Below are 20,931 nucleotides of genomic sequence, written 5' to 3'. Positions count from 1 at the left end.
ATCTATCATTGCTAAGCTCGTGGTAAGTTTTATTTCAGTTGGAAGTATCTTTATAATAGAGACACAGTTCATCTGCAATAGTGATGGCTTAACACTTACACAACAGTGTGAAGGACTGAGAGATCCCCTTCCTGCTTTGAATACAGAGATAACAATTTCTGAATAACTTTTTTGTATTTTATGTACCTCTCTTAGACTATCTTTGACTCTAATCAAGGGGAAAACATTTTATCTCGTGTTTACTGTAAGGCCAGCCTTAAAAAAAAAAAAAAGTATATTTAAAATTCCATGCAACACCAATCCATTAGTGCATTTTATTTGGAACGTGTTGTCAGTATTAAGCTGTATTTCGCTTGTTCCAGTCCATTGATAAGATTTTATTCCACAACTGCTGTGATAATCTCCAGCTAAATGAATGTTGCCATTAACTGTTGAGGGGATATTACAATTTTGACAGAATAAAATTTAACAAGAGCACTGGTGGGCTTATGTTATAAATGCTAGTTAAGCAAAGAAACGCTGAGTGTAACACCAGAGCATTTAAAGACTGCAAACCAAGGTATGTCAAGAGATTTCATTTTTTTTTCTTTGCTTTTTGATTTTCAGTGTCCTGGAGCTTACAAAGCAGATACTAAAGAGATGCAGCTCAGCACAAATAGTAGAATTAAGAGGTTTTCAAATGCCTGAGTACAACCTGATTAATTTCTTAAAAGCAACACCTTCATCCATCATTGTGATGTGAAGTATCCCCTTTTCCTTGCTTTACCATTAATGAGTAACACAGGAGTTCCCTCCAAGTGCTTCAGAACACATTTAAAAACTGGAAATGCCTTATGTGTGTCATGAGAAAAAAACTTATGCAGTCCTTTTTATGTTGATTAATTTGATTACACTATTTTATCCATCTGTTCGGTTTTCTTTTTATACTTTGAATCATTCCTCAGGACAGAGGCTGTCTTTCTGTGTGACATAGTAGAAACCATGCTGAAAGTTACTGCTGTTGCAATAAAATAATTTCATCTCTGGGATGCTGGTTTAAATCCTGCTCAGCTAAGAAGTGGTCCTGTGTGAAATACCTTTCAAACTTTTATTTGTATTTCTTTGTGGCAAACATCAGACCTAGCTTCTTAGTACTGAAAGCAGATTTAATTTTCCTGTGGGTGGGGAAGGAATAGGATCAGGGCTGGAAGGAAGAGGCTCCCAGCTTCTGCTGGGGAAGAGCAAGTGTTTGCTGTTGCTGCTGGGAATAACAGCTCCCACCCCATCCCCAGATAGTCTGTAATTCCTGCAGCAGCAGAAGCCAGCCTGATTTTCAGGGCTTTGTTATTGGCAAAGGAAGCAGTAAGAGCATGGCCATTTTTCACCCCCTCCTGTTCCCTCTTGCCCTTTAGCAATCTGTTTCTCTCTGAACTGCATTTGCCTATCTTTAACCCTAGCAAATATGACGTGATGTTACAAGTACTACTACGCTGTATTTTATAAGCAAAGAACTATTATTGTTGCAAATTGCCTTGCACCCTTTTCTCTAGTGCCAGTGATAAAATTCTAGCGTGTTCCCAGTGCATTTTCTTTTCTGCGTGTAAACAGTAGATTGCAGCATTTACTTAAATAGAAAGAAATTTGTATGATCCCAGCAAGTACATGCAAACACCCACCAAAAACCAAAAATGCTTTAATCGATCAAATACATTATGAAGATTTATCTGTTTTCTCATCTTAAAAAGTCATGCCTCATTTAGATGTGAAAGTACTAAAAGGTTGTTTAATTTCTAGAAATTACTTGACCTGAATTCTGTGTGTATTTCAGTGAAGATGCAGGAGAATATTTTCATAGTCAAGACGAGAGTCAGCGTTTCCAGTTCAGCTGCGTAAGTCAGATACGTGACTTAGCTATATCAAGCACTTCAAAAATCCATATGAGCTGAAAATGATCTTCTGTCAATGTACCTGGTAGTGATTCTGTCTGCAATTATGTGAGTCAGAGTTCAGCTTTTAATTGGAGCAGGAGCGAGCTCTTTGTTTTGTGCCATCTGTGCTGTGATTTTTTTCAAGCACAAGTGCTCTTAAATAGCTGAACTCCTTGATTATTTATTTATTTTATTAAATTAATAATTATGTTAATATCTGGCATTGCATTTACACTTAGTCAAAGACATCTATTTCTTACAAGAGTAGCGTAGAAAAGTAAATGCAGAGCACCTACTTAATGTCATACTTGGTTCATGGTGAGAGGACAAGCCCTTTTTGGTTTGTGCGATGGTGTGAGCATCTTGGATGGTGAGTATTGGAGAAATGCTATTTTACTTTTTCTAGTGCACCTCTTACAAAGATAACTGATATAATGGTTCATTCTGCAAAAACTGTGGTTCGTGAGATGCCTTCCTCAAAACTCTTGAAAATGATCATCTGTGAAGAGAATGGGTGGGGAGGAGAGAGTTAGAGAGCAGTAGTGTGCACAGCATCTAGTCTGCTGTCCATGTAAGTAATCAGCTGTCCATTCAAAATCTGTCATGATTCCATTGCTAAGAAGAAACTGAAACACATACACTTTCCTTTTTGCTCCTATAAACCACAGAATTGCTTACTGCAGGCATCCGTGCCATATGATACTGCTAGCCACAAGCGCCTGTCACCAGTGCTGCTGTGTATTATATACAAAATACCCATTCTCTGGCATGTGTTCGTGGGAAAGATGTCTCACACTCCCCCTTTTTTCATACTGCCAAGGCTTTTGCCAGAGAAATGCTGTATAAAGTTTTCTTTGATCCTTAAAGAAATGTTGCTGTTTGTTTTAGATGTGGGTAACATTTGTTTACACCAAGCTTAATTTTCCCCATCCCCTTTTAGTTTTAACACTCTTTTTATGCTTTTCTCAAATCAAAATCAGACTAATGCAGAAATCTGCTGTTGAATATGTCACGACAGTAATTTTCTGCATACTCTGAATATTGCAGCTCTCCTCTCCACGTGTGCCTACTCTGATGGTTGCTAGGCATTGCTGTACATCCTGCAGGATATACGTCTGACTGTTGACAGTCTGACATGACTCTGGTGTAGGCCAAGCTCCTCCGAGTGTTATGAAACACGTGACAAGTGGCTGTGTCCAGCAGGATGTCAGAGGAGGTATTTCATGTAATTTATTTGATGGGAAGTAGGATTGTTAAGGGTCAGACAGAAAGAAATACTCTGTTGGCTTGTTATTTCGGTGCCTGCCACCTTTGTGTCCAGAATCATGTTTAGAAATGAAAAAAGGGCTACTTGTTTGGGGTCCCTAGTGGAAAAATTATCCCTAACACCTGGCATTGGGGAAATCCCACATTTCTGGTATCTTTAAATCCCTGAAGATAAGGAAACAACTACATATCCACAGTGTCTGAAAGATGTCCCTCTAAAGCAGACATTATGGCTGTCGTTTTTGTGCAGTACTTGGAATGCTTGACTCCCAGTGATCTCAATCTGTCACATCAGGACTAACCAACACCTATCAGTGTGAGGCTCTAAAGAGACCACTTTAAAGAAAAAAAAAAAAAGTCATCCTTCTTTAATTTTAAAATTAAAACGCCATTTATGCTTCTGTATAATATGCTCAAATACTCCAGGGGCAATTACACACTGCATTATGGCAGATTTAATTTACCACTTGACTGCTGTGCCTGTTTTAGGATCATCACCACAGATTGCAAGTCCCATCCTGTTCAACTGGGGCTTTGTTAGAAGTCCCATTCTGTTCACCCATGCTGCAGCAGTTGTGAGCCACTCCTTCCAGGTGTACCAGCCAAATGTATCTAGGGTTAGCGGGGAGATCCTCCTAACTCACTTATTTTGCTACTGACAAATAGGCAAGGAATCAAACAGTTGCCTGGAATGAGTCATGTGAGTAGATAATCCCCACTGACCGTAGCTCACATGCTGGTGTTCTGGCTCTTACTGCGTTGTGGTGGTCGTAGATGCCTCGTTCTGCTTCAGAGTATGCCAGTTATGGAAGATCAATTGAGGAACAGTAACTTGTTAAATTGCAGTACTGTGTTCCCTTATGATAGGCTGCCATCCTTAGAGAAAAGTAGAAATCAAATAATGTCTTCCCCTTTTTTCCCCTTCAAAAAACAAAAACAAAACAAACAGAAAACTACACAAACTTGATATTTTAGGCTAATATGCAGCTGGAAGCAATGTGATATCTTTATCTCAATGATAATGTTTTTGATAACATTTTGATAATGTTTATTTTTTTTTTAAATGAGCTTTCGATACATGAGCCTACCGTCTCAGAAGGACTAAGATCCTTATTGTCTTGATTAGTAAAATATTCTCTCCTGTATCATACGATGTGGCACAATGCTGTGGACTGCTTACTCCACTGCTGTTGCGGACAGGCTCTGGCTTCCCTACCCAATAAGGCAGGAAGGAAACTGGATAGAAAAGACAAGTCTGCAAAGCATAAATGCAAATTCCTAATGTAAGTTAAATTTCTCTTATCAATACCCTAGAACATCTAAAAGTATTCCTCAGAAATAGTATTTTGTACTTAGTTTTACAGCGTGCTTTAAAATGTGCAGATAAAAGACAAACCTGTCAAACAAATCAATGTATCATCCAGGTATGTATTTTCATAGATTTTGGTAAAATGTTTAGTATATTTCCATCCTATCTACTCAGTTTCTAAACAGAGAAATTATAAGACTAGCTCATACACTCCACCTGTCCTCGTCTAGTATCAGGACTGTAGTAGTTTTGTACCATAAAACATTTTTGTTTGAATTAGCATCTTATTAATTGTACCTGGAAGTACACAGTCTGGGAAAGCATTACATTTTTTTCTGCTAAGAGTACAAATCAGCCAATGTCCATCTGTCTCTCCCTGCCCCTTCCTGTTCAGCATCATTCTGCTTTTCTGATCTGGATTAATAAGGATTTTCGTGCCCTCATGATATAGGAACAGAAGGTGTGTTCAGAGCTTACAATCTGGGTGACTATACATTGCAGTATTAAATGGAGGAATTGTGATTGCTGAATTTCTTGCTTTGCAGGCAACAGCGTAACATTTATCTCCTAATATTTTAGCTGATATTAATTACCCTTGGAAACACTTAACAGTGTCTCTCATAGTATCTGAAATCTTTACTGAAAAAAAAAAAAAAAAAAGGAAGAGAGTACAGGAGTAAATTCCTAGAAGAGAAAAGAATATTGTTGAAAATACTAATTCATCTCAAATTTAGCAGGGTATTTTTTCTGGTATACTTTCCCCCAAGAACTTTTAACAGTTGTATAGAAAAGAATTGTTTTAATTTACCAAATAATAGTCTTTGCTCTAGTTAAAATCACGTGCTGGTTTGATGCCCTAGGTCATCTTCAAGTGAGACCTGATATGTTTCAATATTTAATCAGATGTCAGAAAACAACTTAGATGACAAATAAGCTCTGAATATATCCTGCATAAACTGAGATAAGAGTTGTTTATTCTAGTCATCATATTATTGATTCCATAGCTTTTGAAAAAGATGAAACATCATTTCTCTACCAGGTCATCAAGAAAGCTGATATGCAAGGTAGTTTATCTGAATTGGACCCTACTTCCTACCATGTAATTGTTTCCATAGCTTGGGTTAATCACAAGTTTTTCTGTGAAATAAGTATGTTCAGCTGTTTCAGGGAAGATGCACCCTCTTTTCAGGCTCTCTTCTGAACAGTGATCATTAAGACTAAGTACTTTATTTCTGTACTGGGCCCTTGTCAAGCTGGGTAGGTCAGTTTTAGAAATTTGAAGTGTATTTTGGAAGAGATCCATGGAATGTAGCATATATTTCAGCTGGTCAGAAGAATACACAGTACAATATTAACGCCTGTCAGTGTCTGAGCTGATGTCCATGGACAACTTCACAAGGATTCTCTTCCTGAAACCACTGTGAAAAGACGTTGAAGAAGTCTTTCATCTGGTTAAGAAATATACAGTCAGAAATATACACTTAATGCCACTGTCCAGGACAGCATATTTGTCCCATGTGGTATTTCATGCTCTAATACCTGTCTTTGTCAGGTGGTATTTTCTTTCATCCATGATGAAAGTGTTCTTAATCCTTTAAAGCAAGGCAGAGCAAAGGCGTTATACTGCACAGCGTCCCCCTCTCATGGGGCATTGGTTTCAGGCAGCACAAATAGGACTTCAGTACCTTACTGCATCCTAGGAAAATCCTTGTCCAGTTCTGTGGTGTCTTTTGCAGTACTTTGAGTACCCTGAGCTCTATTGCCAGAGTGCCTTTGAGAAGCACTAGCTCTCCAGCAGAGCATCAGATGTGCTTCTCACCTTCCACTTTTTTTTTTTTTTTTTTTTTTTCCCTCTTGCCTAGTCACTGACATTGAATGTCAGGATCCTGGAGATTTTGGTCAAGGGCCAAGGAAAGGTGATAACTGATCTTTCACTTGCTGTTGATGAGTGCAAGGTATCCTAGGCAAGTGGAGTGAGATTCTGCAGAAGTTTCCTGTTGTCCCACTCAGGGAGCACAGCTGCAACTCAGGGTACCAGAACAGGCAGAGCTGTTCAAGGGGACATGTGGACAGCAAGGGACAGGGAAAGCTGAGCTTACCTGGGGGTGGCAAGCCTGTCCTGAGGCTGCCAGGGAGCACAGCTGACCCATCTAATACTAGTGGATGGAAAAGGAGCTTTGCTGGCTTTCCCCAGGAAAATGAAGAAAGAGAGAAAATAGATCTGAGAAGAGAGGAGTGAAAGCAAACTAGAAATGAAAAGGAGAAAGACAGAAAATGAGCAAAAGTTCATTCCCAAGGACTGGAAATCCAAGAAGGGGAAGAAGAAAAAGAAGCCCAAAGAAAAACATGGAGATGAAGATTAAAACTAAGCAAAGATTTTTTTCCTAATTCTCTTGTGTACTTCTCATGTCTGCCCTTTTTTTCAGTTAACTGTAGGATCACTGGTAAAACAAGGGAGCTCTCATGTTAAACCTGTGGGTAAAACTTGTGGCCAAACTGGACTTGCCTGAGGTCTACCTTGTGCTGTTAACACAGGGAGCTCTGTCCTCATCTGCCCGCTGCACAGAAGTTAGAGCCGACCTGCAGTGCTGCCAGCTCTTCTGGAAGGCAGGAGCCAGGTCAGTGCAGATGCCGCAGGGTAGGTTGAGCTGTGGACAGGCTCCGGCCTCCCTCAGTTAGAGGCTAAATACCACGACAGGGAGTGACATCCTTTTGTCTTTCAGATGCGGGACTTACAGTCGAGCATTAAGGTGTCCAGGTTTGGGGGGAGTGAAGTTGAGCCTGGGAAAAAGAGGGAAGGGAGAAGAATGGGCAATACATTAAATTAACTTTCCCCAAGTTGAGTGCTTTGCCTGTGATGGAAATTGGTAAGTGATCTCCCTGTCTTTATCTCATCTTATGACTAGGATAAGTTTTCAAACTATATACGCTGTTCTGATGGAAATTTTCTGTGGACTTTATACAGCATGGTTTGTGTGCTACAGGGTGTGTAATAATGTCAAATGAGATTTTTAAGAAATAGCTTACTCTTTGGGGATGCTATAAAAAGTAAAGTACCTATGTCTACATGGAGTAACTTTTTATGTATTTTCCACAATACTTGGACATCCCATTCCTGTCCTCACAGCAACAAAAACTATACCTAGCTTTCTTTGTTATTTTTTCTTGCAGGCAACAGTGGAGAGAGGGGATGGTCTTTGGACTGGATACTGGACACTGTTAGGGTGATGCCCTCCTTCAGGTTCAGGGATTCTGGGCTGCAAAGGTGCAGCACGCTGACTTACAGACACATCACTGGTGCTAGGAGCAATTTATTATTTTTTTTTTTCTTGGAGGATTAGCTCCAAAAGCTACCACTACGCCAATAGCTATCACTATTACGCTTGCCCCGGGAGCGCCATCAGCCCAGGCACCTCTCCTGCCTGATGAAAAACCTCCCATCCTCTCAGTCACAAAGCTCAAAGAGCCGGGAGCGGGAGCTGCTCGGGGGCTCCCCCCTCAGCGGGCTGAGGGCGGCCCCGCGGCCTGGGCCGGGCCGGGGGAGGCGGCGCCGCTCCCGCCCGTTTCCCAGGGTGCAGCGGGCGCGGCGCTGCCTGGCCACGTCCCCGGGCCACGTCGCTCGGTGCCCGCTGAGCTTGCGCCATCTTCGCTCCCCGGCTCCCGGGCTGCGCCTCCTCCTCCTCCTCCTTCGTCTCGCCGCTCCGCCGCCATGAACATCTTCCGCCTCACCGGGGACTTGTCCCACCTGGCGGCCATCATCATCCTGCTGCTCAAGATCTGGAAGAGCCGCTCCTGCGCCGGTGCGTGTGGGGGAGGCAGGCCCCGGCGGGAGGGCGGCGGGACCCGGGCGGCGGCTGAGGGGAGCCCCTCGGGGGCCGCCCGTTGCCCGAGCAGGGCGGTAAAACAGGCGGAGGTGGTGCCGGGGGGGGGGGGTCGCGCCTGCCTGAGGCGCCCCCTCAAGGCCCCCCGGGAGAGGCCGGGCGGGTGCCCAGGGGCGATCGCTCCCCTCAGCGCCCCCCCTCGGTGCCCCGCAGCCGGCAGCGGGGAGCACCCCCGGCTGGGCGCCCCCATCCCCGGCCGGGGGGCGCCGTGGCGGCTGCCCTTGCTCCGCGGCTTCAGCGGCCGCGTTTGCTTCGTGCTTTAATCCTGGGCAGCCCCGAGCCCCCGCCGCTGCCGAATGAATGGGGCCGGGGGGGCGGGCGCCGGGCTCGGGGCTCGCTCGCTCGTCTCTGGCAGCGCCGCTCTGCAGGCGCCGTGGTGCTGGGAGCGGCTGGCTCGCAGGCTGCAGCTCCTGAACTTTCCCTCCCTCCTTTCCCTTCCCTTCCCCCGGAGCTGCTCAGCGCTCCCGGCGGGCTGGCCCCGCGCCCTTCTCCCCTTTGTTTCTTTATGCTCCCAGCCCCGCTCCGAGCCCGTTCCCCCTCCGGGCCGTGCCGCCGCCTCCCGCAGCCTCGATGCTGCCGGCTGGAAGGGAGCGAGGCCGGGCCGGGGCCGGCAGCCTTCCCCGGCCTGCTCTGACGTGGCACCGCGGAAGGTGGGGCGGGGAGGCCCCGGGGCTCGGCCGCCCTCCGGGCTCGGGGCCGGGAGAAGCCCCGCGGCCACCGAGCAGCGCCCCGGTCTCCGGCACGGCTGGGGAGAGCCGGCCTCGGCCTCCCTTCCCCGCCCCGTGCCCTCCGCCTGCTCGCAGGGGTTGCTGCGGCCTGGGGGGGGGGGGGGGGGGGGGGGGGGGGGGGCAGGCAGGTCCCTGCACTGCTGCACGGCTCCAGCCAACACGCAGCCAGGAGCTGGGTTCCGAAGGAGCATTTCTGCACCCTGTGTGAGTTAGGTGGAGCAGGCTGGCAGGCCTGGGAGTGCTGCTGCTAGGAAGGGTGATTATGCCTCAGGTCGGTTGGCCGGGCGTTGACGTGGAATAACGTGCAAGTACGCTCTGGAGCAGATGTGTCTGTGAAGTATTTGGTTAAGAATGTGAGGAATTAGTTTAGGCTTCAACCTGGAAGAACTGAGCATGGGGAAGTTAAATCTCATTCAGCTTACAGGTAAGAGGAAGTACAGATTCTCTGTTTTCAGGTCAGGTCGGTTTTTGCAAATCACTTGGTAGCGCAAAAGAAAAATCATAGTAAATAAAGAGCATTGGTTTAGAACAGTCGTTTCTTTATACATGAAGGTGTTGAGTAAATGACTTCCCAGTTGAAATACAGTGATAGTGCAGAACTGTCATATCTGAGGCCAGGGAGCCCAGAAGCTCTGCCCTAAATGAACATTCCTGGCTCGAGCTCTGGTGGATCAGGCATTCTGTCTAGATCTGTCAGGAGAGGATCTGGCCCCCAACTCTTCTCTGGAGTTTTCTCTTCCTCCGTCATACTTGAGAAATGCTGTCAAGGCTAAAAACGACTAAAGCGTTAACGAGCTGAAAAATAATCATGTCTTATTGTCTGAAGAAGGACAATGAGAAGTTCCGGTGCAAGACTAAAATTCTAATAGCATTTTATCCAGGAGATTCGTAATTGACCTTTGGACACGAGGTTATTGACACAGTGTAGTACAGCATAACCCAGTCCCATCTTTCTGTTTAAAAAGTGATCTGTTGTTTTCCTTGGTTCGGTTATGACTGAGGATCTCTGTTATTAGGATTTTACTTATAGGGAGGAAGAATCATAGCAGTCGTTTTTGGTACTGCCTTCTCCAACAGAGAGAAGTAAAGAGGCCTGTATCACCCTCAGCTCTTCCCATCACCAAATCAGCCAGTGTCCTCCAGCACAAGTGCACCTGCATGCGCTCGTTCAGTTGAAAAGCCTGCTTCGTGCATTTTCCTCAGGAAAAGGCTGAAATCCCTTTTGCACGGGATTGTTTCATGGTGTCTTCAATTTCTGCTCTGTGTCTTTAGGAGTAAGTCCAGACCCATTGTATCTCCGGTATTTGTGTCAGAGGCCTGATGAGTTGGCTAGGAGAACAGCGCCCCAGAGGAGCATGGGGTTCTATTTTGGGGGGCTCCTTCCTGTAGTGGTTTGTTGTTGGTTGCAGTTTCTGAGGATAAAAGTTTCATAAATACAAATTCTCATAAAATATATTTATAAAGTTCATGGCAATAACCCCTAACTAGTTGCCAGTAACTGTTCAGCAGCTGCTCAATGCCGTTATTAGAGGGCTTCACGCAATTCCTTTAGACTGCATGGTCAGCAGAGCAGATTATAAATTAAATAAATGTATGCCCCATGGTTGTTGGTGACTAAGGAAACCGAGCAAACCAGCAGCTGGTTTAACTGTGTCCTTCTGAAGCAGTAGAAGCTTAGAAAATAAATAGAGGCTTCTAAATGATTGCTAAACTGCAGGCTGTGATCCATGAAGAGCTGGCAAACCACATGGTGCCGACTCCTCTCATCTAGTTGCATCTGTGTGTGTCTGAGGCCTTTGTTCCAGGAGGAGCTAGGAGGCCTGTAAAAGCAGCTGGAGCTGAGCGGGAGGCAGCCCGCGTACCTCTGCTGCGAGCTCCTGCTTTCTGAAGAGATGTGTCAGTCCCTGTTCCCTTTCCTAAGAAGCAAATCCTCTAATTGAGGAAAACTGATGAGGCCAGGATAATCTGCGTTATGAAGCAGTCTGTGTTTTCAGTGTTTGATGAGCTTAATCTACTTCTTTTTTTCCTAATTTAGTCAATATGCTAAAAAGATAAGAAGGGGAAAGCAAATCAAGTCATGATTTCAGTGCTGGCAGGGCAACAATTTTTTGCATGAGTGGTTATTTGAGTTTCCACATTTAGAATTTGAAAAAATGTTCGCCACTCCAAGTAACAACTCAGAAATAATTACCAGAAGCTGTGGAGAATGCTGCAGGTAACTCTGTTATTGACTCTCCTGTCATGATTAGGAAATTCATGAGACTTGAAGAATCCTCTGCTTTCAAACATTGTCATGTTCAGACTGTATTTTCTAATCTATCCTAAGTCAAATTAGATTGTTTGTGCTGTGAATTACTACCTGAAAATTGATTTGCTTTTCTCAGTGTCATTTGTCAAGTGTTAAAGGTGACCTGCAGTTGTGAGGCTGTCAAATTATATGCTGAATAGTCTCTCTTTTTTAAATTAAAAAAAAAAAACAACTGCATAGGTAGTGAGTGTGTAACACTTTTGCTAGGTAGTGTAGCCATCTCACCTGCTATGGACCAGACTGTATACTGTGTTGAAGACTTTAGAAAGTGCATTGCCATAGGTTGTTGCCAATTCGTCTGTGTTTTCTCAGAAAATACTGCTTTAGGTAGGTTTGGAATTTCATTTCACTTTTTGAAGGAGAACTTTGCCTTTTAGTTGATAAATCTGAGTTTAGAGTTTGGTTGATTTTTTGATGTCAGCATTTTATTAGCAGAACCAATGAAGTTGTGGTTCTGCGACTGATGTGGACTTCATGCTAAACAAGTTTTCATTAAATTCTACAAAAAGCCTGTGAGGTTTCCATGACTGTGTACAGACTGGCTTTCTGCAGATCTCACAGCTGTGATGTGCAGCTCGTGCTCAGGTAAGTGGTGCACAGACTCCGTAGCCAGGCTGCCTGAATGCTTGTGCTGTGCAGTCTGTCACACCACCGAAATCACACCAGCAGCTGTGGTTGATGAGAAAGTATTCCAGTTTCAGCGCTGCTGTCCTCTTTGTGAAAATCAACAGAGCTTTGGAAGAATCTCATCCTCTTGCTTTTAGCCAAGCAGAAGTTGAAGGAGCTTCTCCATGCATGAGGATGAAACAAAAATGAGAGCTTTGCCTCCTGAAAACTTGAGCCCAGAGCTTTGCAAGATGAAGAAATAAAAACGTGTGTTTAGCTCAAGAGATAAGTAATGCGTGAGGGAGGTGGAGCAGAATAACAGCAGCGTGGCTGCTCTGTCCCAGATGTCAGCCACGAGCCCTGGGCAGCACTGTGCAGGTGTACTGACACCTTTCTAAGGGCTAGAAGTGAATCAAGTCCTTCCAGCAGAGTTTGTGCCAGGGTCTTCCCTGTTGTTCTGCTAGGGAATAGATCTTAGCTTTCTCCCAGTTTGCCTGTCTCCCCGCAGGCCTTTGGTTTAAACTTTGAACCTTGCCTAGTCTGGCCAACTTAACTTGAAAATCAGTTTAGCCTTGGCTTTAAGATGTGTTTCAGCAACTTGAACTTTTGACTACAATAAATCGCTGATCAATAATTCATGTATTCAGTATGCTTTTTTTCTTGCTGTTTGCAATTCTTTCCTAAAAGAACATAGCACACGAAGTAACCGAGCATCGTTACACGCAGTGGCGTGATGCCATGCTCTGATCCACGTGGCTTTCTGTGTCTGCAGGCTCAGACTGCAAGGCATGGCTGCAGCTGGGTCCAAGGAACGTCAAGTATACTCTTCTGTTAACTTTGGAAAGCCATGTCTTTGTTTATTTTTTTTAGTGGGGCTTTTGCCTTGCAGTTTTACAGTCTGCACAACAAAGTGTTGAGGTGCTTACCGTTCACTGAACTACGCTTGGTAATTGGCAGTTGGGTGCTTCTGTGGCTACCACCTTAGGTTTACCTGAATGGCAAACATTTCAGGTACAAATGTTGCAAACAAAAACCTTTTAATTGTTACAATTTCAGCCATTCCTGTGCTTCATCTGTGAATCTAAAGTCCCTTCATTTGGGGCAGTTCAGTGTTTCCTAAGCCTAAACAGAAAAGGAGTTCAATGACCATAGCACACAGCCTGCCTTCTAATTGGTTTATGGCACTGTTAATGAAAGCTGTTGTCAGAGTGCTGGTGTAAAGGGACGAGGATTTTCAGCCTTGCATCGTAACCCTTTTCTAGCAAATAATTTCCCATCTTGTTTTTCTGAACAATGTTTGCATGCTTAGCTAAACAAATTAAGCTATTTTCCCACTGGATGACTGAAAACAAGAATAATTGTAATAACAAGATAAAGGCTTGGTGGTTTTATGCCCCTGCTGTAACGCCGCCACATCAGTGTTATGGCGTGATGCGTCACTTGAATCTTCAGAAGCTTTTAGTGACCGTGCAAAGCTTTAATGCAGCATTTCAGCAGTGAATGCTGTGTTTAGTGGTATATCTGCCTTCAGAAACTCTGGTGGCCGAAGAACAAAGATTTTGATGTCTGAGCTTTGGCCTAAAGTTGAAAGTTACTTTGAAGATTCTATGTAGATGTCTGTTACTTTAGCTCACTACTCTATTTTCGTAAATAGTATTATGTAGTAAGATTTCTTTTTGAGTGATAAAATTATTTTTCATCATTGTTCCGTAAGTTTGATTATTGAATTTCCTTGAGCCTTAAAATCACTTAATTCCTTTAAAATCCTGCCATCGGTGCTCACACACTTCCTGATTATCTCTGGATAACTATCTGTAGTAACTATTGCCATTACACCTTTCCAGGTATTCATCTAAAGGTAGTGCATGACGACACTGAGACTTGAAAGCTAATGCAGCCTTGATAATGATAATGCAGAACAGATAGCTCACGGGTGGTATTTTTGGAGATTATACTAACTACTGTGAGTGACTTCTAAGTAGTGCTTGCACCTTTTCCAGTACAGCAGTGTGTAGGTAGTGTACGTTCACGCTGCTGAGATAACAGCTATCTAACTGTTCTGATTGTATAGCTTTGTTCTGTAAGCCTAGTTTTTGTCCTCATTTTGTAATCAGCTTGCCAAGGCTGAGAAAGAATATACCCCTTACTTCTGTGCATCAAGTGTTTTAAAGAACATCATCACTTTCTGAATAATTAATTATTTCCTTTATTGCTTTAGGTATTTCTGGGAAAAGCCAGCTTCTGTTTGCACTGGTCTTCACTACCCGTTATCTGGACCTCTTCACTTCATTCATTTCATTGTATAACACATCTATGAAGGTAGAGTATACTGAAGAGTTAGAAAAGCTAGTATTGTTGCATGCAGAGCGCATAATTTCATTAATCAAGGCCTCTTTAATTGGCCCACTGCACAGTTAGTGCAGAACAAATTCTGGAAGGGCTTTGGATAAAGAACATGGAAAATGGACTTAAAACCCTACTCTTTCTACACTCTACATGTAATTATCTAAAAACTGTTTGTAATGGGTACTGTGACACTTAGAACAAATGCCAGTTTGGTTATTGGAAATAAAAGCCTGTGGCAAAAATGTTTCACATAAATTATATTTCTCATTGGGGAGAGAAGAGCTTAAAAAAAATCTTTCTGCACGCTACAAGGTAAATTGGTATTCAGAATATTCTGTAGCCAGAATTGCAGCTAATGTCTTATCTGAGGCTGATCAGAAGTTTGTTGGAGAATGCTTTAGGAGCATAGCTTCCATCTGATTATACCCCTTTTGTTTGTCCACTGAATGTTAGTGAGCTCAAATTTGGTTTTGTTAGTTCTGATTGTGCCGTTTCTGATGATGAGTACAAGAAAATAAAGCATCAGACTGGAAGAGTGCAGCTTGTTCGGCATTTATGGCACTGGAGCAGACACCTTCTTAATCCAGTTCCTTTGTTCTTGGGTTTCTTGATGCCTGCCAGTTGTATTTCAGACAAGAATGTAACTTTGCCAAGAGGGAAGACTAGGCAGTCTGTAACACGAAATGTACTGAATAATTAAGGGAATAATACTGTAAAATAAAATTTTAGATCTTAAACCTGCTCAGGCTGCTGTCTTCTAACAAGTCAAATATGCATATGATTATGTTTTAACATCAACATTCTAGATGAAGAGCTCTGGGTTAAGTACAACTTCCTTGACACACAAGCTGTTTTTCATAGGGGATTTCTAAGACTATTGAAAGCTAGTGTTGGATGCCCTAAAGGAGCAGCTAGTTGTTTGTTTAATGGTCATGATTAAGTCATGGCCGAGCGTCTTCTACAGCCCTTGTACCCAGAAAATGAATGAATGAATGTGTGAAATCACACGTGATACTTGCGTGTACTGAACTGTCTTTCTAGCAATGGGAGAGCGGTCCTCCACTCAGATCCAGTACTAACATGCAAAATGAAAGCCTGTAGTTACAGGCTTATATATAACTACAGTTAGAGTTTCAAAGATTCTACTTAGACACACTTTGTTAGATGTAACTGGCTTTTCAGCCTGTTCTTGTAGTGCCAAGACAAGCTGCTTGAGTGCCCTTAGCACAGCTTCTTCTCTCTGCATTTATTCAGAATTATCTAACGTTACACAGTTGGGGTAGAGAACAGTAGCTACTATACAAATAAGTTGACCTGGAGCATTGCTAGATGAGTTTTCTAGTCAGAGGAAGGTACTGTAATCAGTGGCCAAAAAAAAAAAAAAAAGCCGTTAGTTTCCACATAGTTAGGATTAACTTCATTTAAAATATATATATATAAATTAAACTGTAGGTGCCAAATTGAGATGTATTCGTCTGGCAGCGATCATCAGATATTTAAGAAAATGCGTATTTTTCCTGTGCTACAGGAGTGTGTGCGTGTCTGTATATATATATATATGTGTGTGTGTGTAAATATGCAATTGTTACTAACTGCCTTTACTGATCTGTAGACTAGAATTTTGTGATTTTTAGCATTGTGCATCGTACAGTTGATTTTTGGATAGCACCTGTATCTGAGTATTGGATGCATTTCTTTTATTTTGGTACCTTTGAAAATGAAAATAAAAACTTTGTGATTTCCCCAAATACACTGTAATTCTCATGAAGAAACTCCCAGTAAGGAGTTGGGGTTCATTCACATCCCTTAGTGCTTTACGTGATGGTACCAATTATGACTAGCTTACAGCTGCAGTATGCATTTCTTAAATCTATTATCTTGTCACATGGTCCTTTATCTACGACCAGTCAGGGTGCTAGTGTAATAAGTCTTCGGATTCTGAGCTCCCTAACGTTTTATTTGTAGAATTTTGTATTTGTGAGCACTGCTTTTAGTGGTGAATAGAATCTGCAAACAGAGGTTTTTGTTTTAAATTTGTTACTTTTCAGTTGTGAAGAACCTAAGTTTAATGTAATAAACTGGAATATTTAACCTTTCTGATGAAACTGAGGCAGATGCTAAATTAATTGTCCAGTTTAGTCTACTGTACCATGTTTTCTTCAGGGCACTGTGAGCTGTGTCCTGATGGTGGTAGATTGACCTTCAGAAAGTCATGTATTCTCTGACTCTGTTATTCATCTGTAAAATACAGCTATTTACCCGTTCCTCGGGGAATAGGTGTGAAGTCTACTGTGCCATAACAGTGAGCAATAGTAAGGTTTGAGATGAACTGAAATTAAAACTGACAGGTTCAATGCTTCTGGCAGTCTTCTAGCTTTAAGTTTTATTGCCTGCAGGTTGGTGGAAGACACTGGCCACTCTTCTGATTTAAGAGATGTTTAAAGGTCTGAATCAAATCAGCTAATTTGTTAGACATTAAATGGACGGGTCTGTGTGGGGCTTGTTCAATAGATTTTTAATTGCCACATGAGCCACACCACCCCCAGGCTTTTTGAATTCAAAAAGACCTCTCCCATAATTATTGTATGTATATGCATGTACATTTTTAATTCAAATGTTTTGGGCTCTGCAGTTGCAGAAGTAGTCTTCCATCTCCAGTCTGTTCTGTAGTTCTGTCTACGCAGGGAAGAATCTCCAAAGAAACTTCTGACAATCACTTCAGCCAGAGGCAAGGTGACATTTGAAAACATCATTGGGTCATTGGTTTTGAATTATTAATCTGCTGAGAAAAGCTAAATGCCACCAGGTAGCATGAATTTGCAGAGGCATGTAAACAAATAATGTATACAAACAACTAAAAAAGGCAGAGCTTACTCCTTTTAGTGTCTGGGAATATCTTCGTTCAGTGAGTTTGGTGTAATCCTGCAACCTCTGTGTTTTTTTTTTTTCTTTTCTTTCCTTAATCTGTAGCTTATCTACATTGCTTGCTCGTATGCCACCGTGTACCTGATCTACATGAAATTTAAGGCCACCTATGATGGAAACCATGATACATTCAGGGTGGAGTTTCTGATAGTTCCCGTTGGCGGCCTCTCGTTTCTTGTCAATCATGACTTCTCTCCTCTGGAGGTGAGTTGGTTATGGGCAGGAGGCTACACTTTTCCTCTAAAATATGTAGTTCATGAAGGTAAACATTCTTTAGCTTAATGCGGAATGTTTAGAAGGACGGCTGTATTTAGTAGGTTCGGGCTAATGCTGTTTCTGTAATGCATCTCTATGTTATAGATGTCTCTGCAAGTTGAAGGCTCTTTAGGAGCCTAGCATTATTAATTAACATTGAGTGTTCTGTTAAGTGGAAGACTGCCTTCTTTCCCAGTGCACTCTGATTGTCACATTAATTCAAAAGAATCCTTCCTTTTCTTATGTTTGCTAAAGAAATACCCCAGAATGCGACTTGTGAGTAGTTGGTGCCACCTGCTGAAAACAAAAGAAATGATAATACTTCTTAAATGTAGCTGTGTTTCCCTATCAGAATAAAATATGTGTAAAATGTAATTTCAAACAGGTACGTTTTTACACTAAATTAAGATAACTTTAGATGCTCATATTAAGTGGGCAGGCCTTTTTTATATTCAATGGAGTTACATGATATAATTAGGAAAATAATTTTAATTGCAGTATTTTGAGATTTTGTTTTAAACTTTGTTCTGTTAAATTGTTCTTTAAACCAATTGATTGAAAAAGTTGGAAGAACATGAAAGAAAAAGGACTTCATCTTCCATGCAGCTTTTCAGAGCATCAGCTCTGTACGCTGTTTCATGGCATTGTGTATCCTGAGCTGACAGATGTGTGCCAGCTTTCCTCATGAGTAAACCTGTATTGGCAAGCTCACCAGACAGCTGATTTGGAGAGCGTTGTCTGAAAGTTGTTTCCTTGTACCATCCCAGGGCTGACTTAGTTTTTCCTGTACCAACAATAGTTTGCCAAAATACTGTACCTGTTGCTAACATTGATACAGAGTGAAAAGACAAGGCAATTAAAATGCTTTCTCTGCTTCTGTTATCAGTAAAACAGCTGAATAATCCATGGTTGTTTCTTTTCAGATATTGTGGACTTTCTCCATCTACCTTGAATCAGTTGCTATTCTCCCTCAACTGTTTATGATCAGCAAAACCGGGGAAGCAGAGACCATCACTACTCACTATCTTTTCTTCTTGGGTCTGTACCGTGCCTTGTACTTAGTCAACTGGATTTGGCGCTACTATTTTGAGGGATTTTTTGACCTCATAGCTGTCGTTGCTGGTGTGGTCCAGACCGTTCTGTACTGTGACTTCTTCTATTTGTATGTTACAAAAGGTGAGTATTGGAATAACTTACAGCTTCAGGTAGTAGAATGTAGCAATTAACAGATTCATAAGGATCTACTGTATAGACATAACAAAGTTGTTAATTCTCTGTGCAAGGTATCACTGTGATCTCCTTGATAGCTTTAATCAAGTACACTTTCTGCTAGTTTGGGGTGTTTCTGAGGACTGTTTTGAGTACAGATAAAATTGTGAATGTATAAATGATCTGATAAACTTAACTGGCAATTTTGAAAATAAGTATGGCTAAATACATGTTGCAGTTTTCTTCTGTCAACAAGCATGATCCTCATGTTTTTACTGTCAAACAACTTTTAGTTTAGGTTGTACACTTAAAGACAACTTTCTCTGTTCTGAATACCTGAGGAGTCCAAAAGGTTTTGGTTGTTTCTGAATACACTAAGCATAGAAGCCGTTGTTCCTGCTGGATCTATTAGTAATTCTGCACTTACTGGTATTCCAGCATCCATCATATAACCGCAAAACTATGCTAATGTGGCTGTGTTAGGCAAAACTCTTAAGAAACCACAATCACAGGCTAATATGTCAGATGAGGCTGAAAAGTAAGAATACCAGGGTGTCACAAGAGGGCAGAGCTGGAATTGTTACTTCAGTGCAGTTTTACTGGTCTGTATTAAGTTGGGGAGAGCTGATGGCAGCATATCCCTTTTGTAACAAAGTGACTCTACAATAGGTTTTGGTTCCTTTGAAGTTTTGACAGTTGTGTGCTTCATATTGCTAACCGTTTTCTTTCATATTTTTCCTTACAGTACTCAAGGGAAAGAAGCTCAGCTTGCCAGCGTAAGTGCCAAAAAAAACATCACCAGCATCTGTCCTTTTGGATGCTTGGACAGAACAATCCTTATCACAAGCAAAGGTGAAGATGCTTGAGACAGAAAGTCAGAAACACAGCTCTTTATAGTGCAGGTAGTCATCAGCGGCTCTGTAAGAACGGAGGAAAAACAACCAGCAGATTTCTGTTTGATGCATCTTGCCTTTATCTTTTTTATTACTATGTATAAAGATTTTTTACATAAAGAAACTTATACTGTATTAATAAATTCAGTGTATGGTTTCAATTGGAATAGTTCCAAAAGTGAGATTTTTGTGAGATTGTTTATGACCAGGAAAAAGTGCAAACTTTTTTTTTTTTTTTTAATTTTCAAGAATTTCTTTGAAATGACTGATTTTTTTTCTTTTTTTTTCAGTGCACAAATATGTGCATCCTTGATGGATGGTAGTCATCTGTTCTTTCCCTTTGATTCAATTTTCATTCCACTATATTTATTTTTTCCAAAAGGTGAATATACGTCAACTTAAATCTGAAACCACCTATGTTTGATGTGATGTGCTGGTGCCCAGTCTTTGTGCCATCTGCTGACGTGGAGTTCCTTATTTAAAATGTATGTTGGTGCCAGAAGGGGAACAGTCACGTTCTGTAGTTGTCCCCCTTCTAAAACAGGCTGATGGCAAGAGGACAGTCAGGAAATCTCTTGTGGCCACAAGAATGTGCCCCTTCCTGTTCTGCCACGATGGTTGGGAAGGTAATCCCAACAATGACAGCGCTTGGCATCGCAGGCTGTGAAGGGTGGGAGTTGTGATTCTGTTGCTTAGTGGCAAATGTTTGTAACTGTATTCTTTGTTCTGGAAAAGAAGGTTAATTATCTTGGATGTACAGCCCTGCTACACCATTGCAGCCATAGAAATGGGAGACTTGTAAGTTGTTGATTACAGTAATCTGTAGGTGATCATTTTAACCAATGTCTACATTTTCTTTTTAATGAATGCTTTATAAGCAACATCCATGTTCAGCTTCAAGTGGTTTTTGATGTCACTTTTGGACAATTACTTTTTTTTTATAGACTTTCCAAAATCAGCAGCACCAGTTACCATTCTTTATCCTTTAAATGATTCCCTTTTTTTACTGAGCTGTTGCATGATTTATCCTGTGTTACCATCCTCAATAAACACTTTATGAAATGGTGAAAGCGTTTCTTTTATTACTCCTGGATTAAAATTTTCCTTTAGTCTGAGCCTGGAAGAAGAGTTGTGGCAAGAACACGCCATTTGATGTCATTGTTTGCTTTATTGATACAAGCTTCTCTTCAAGGATTGGAGAGGTGTTGTCACGGAAGGGAGCCGTGGTGCCTTGGTTCTGTTCTGTACGAGCACCATCTTCAGCCTGCTGTGACGGGGTTTAAAATGGAGGAATTTGC

The 20,931-nt window shown here is 42.0% G+C and overlaps 1 protein-coding gene across 1 annotated transcript; it reads left to right on the top strand.

The window, feature by feature from the left end:
- Positions 1-8,073: 8,073 nt before the first annotated feature.
- KDELR2 (KDEL endoplasmic reticulum protein retention receptor 2) lies at positions 8,074-19,524 on the top strand. The gene is made up of 5 exons (XM_032197801.1): positions 8,074-8,282; positions 14,224-14,324; positions 17,322-17,480; positions 18,455-18,707; positions 19,486-19,524. The coding sequence occupies exons 1-5, from the start codon at positions 8,192-8,194 to the stop codon at positions 19,518-19,520; spliced, it is 639 nt and encodes a 212-aa protein (XP_032053692.1). The 5' UTR covers positions 8,074-8,191; the 3' UTR covers positions 19,521-19,524.
- The last annotated feature ends 1,407 nt before the right edge of the window (positions 19,525-20,931 follow it).

Source organism: Aythya fuligula, chromosome 15 (genome assembly GCF_009819795.1).
Source record: "Aythya fuligula isolate bAytFul2 chromosome 15, bAytFul2.pri, whole genome shotgun sequence".
Classification (NCBI taxonomy): domain Eukaryota; kingdom Metazoa; phylum Chordata; class Aves; order Anseriformes; family Anatidae; genus Aythya; species Aythya fuligula.
The sequence above is the reverse complement of the archived record's forward strand: the minus strand, read 5'-3'. Positions and strand labels throughout refer to the sequence as shown.

Excerpts from the sequence above, each read along its gene's own strand:
- KDELR2 (XM_032197801.1), top strand. The coding sequence starts at position 8,192 with ATGAACATCTTCCGCCTCACCGGGGACTTGTCCCACCTGGCGGCCATC. Across the intron at positions 14,325-17,321 it reads TGTATAACACATCTATGAAG|CTTATCTACATTGCTTGCTC; the intron begins GTAGAGTATACT and ends CTTAATCTGTAG. Across the intron at positions 18,708-19,485 it reads CTATTTGTATGTTACAAAAG|TACTCAAGGGAAAGAAGCTC; the intron begins GTGAGTATTGGA and ends TTTTCCTTACAG.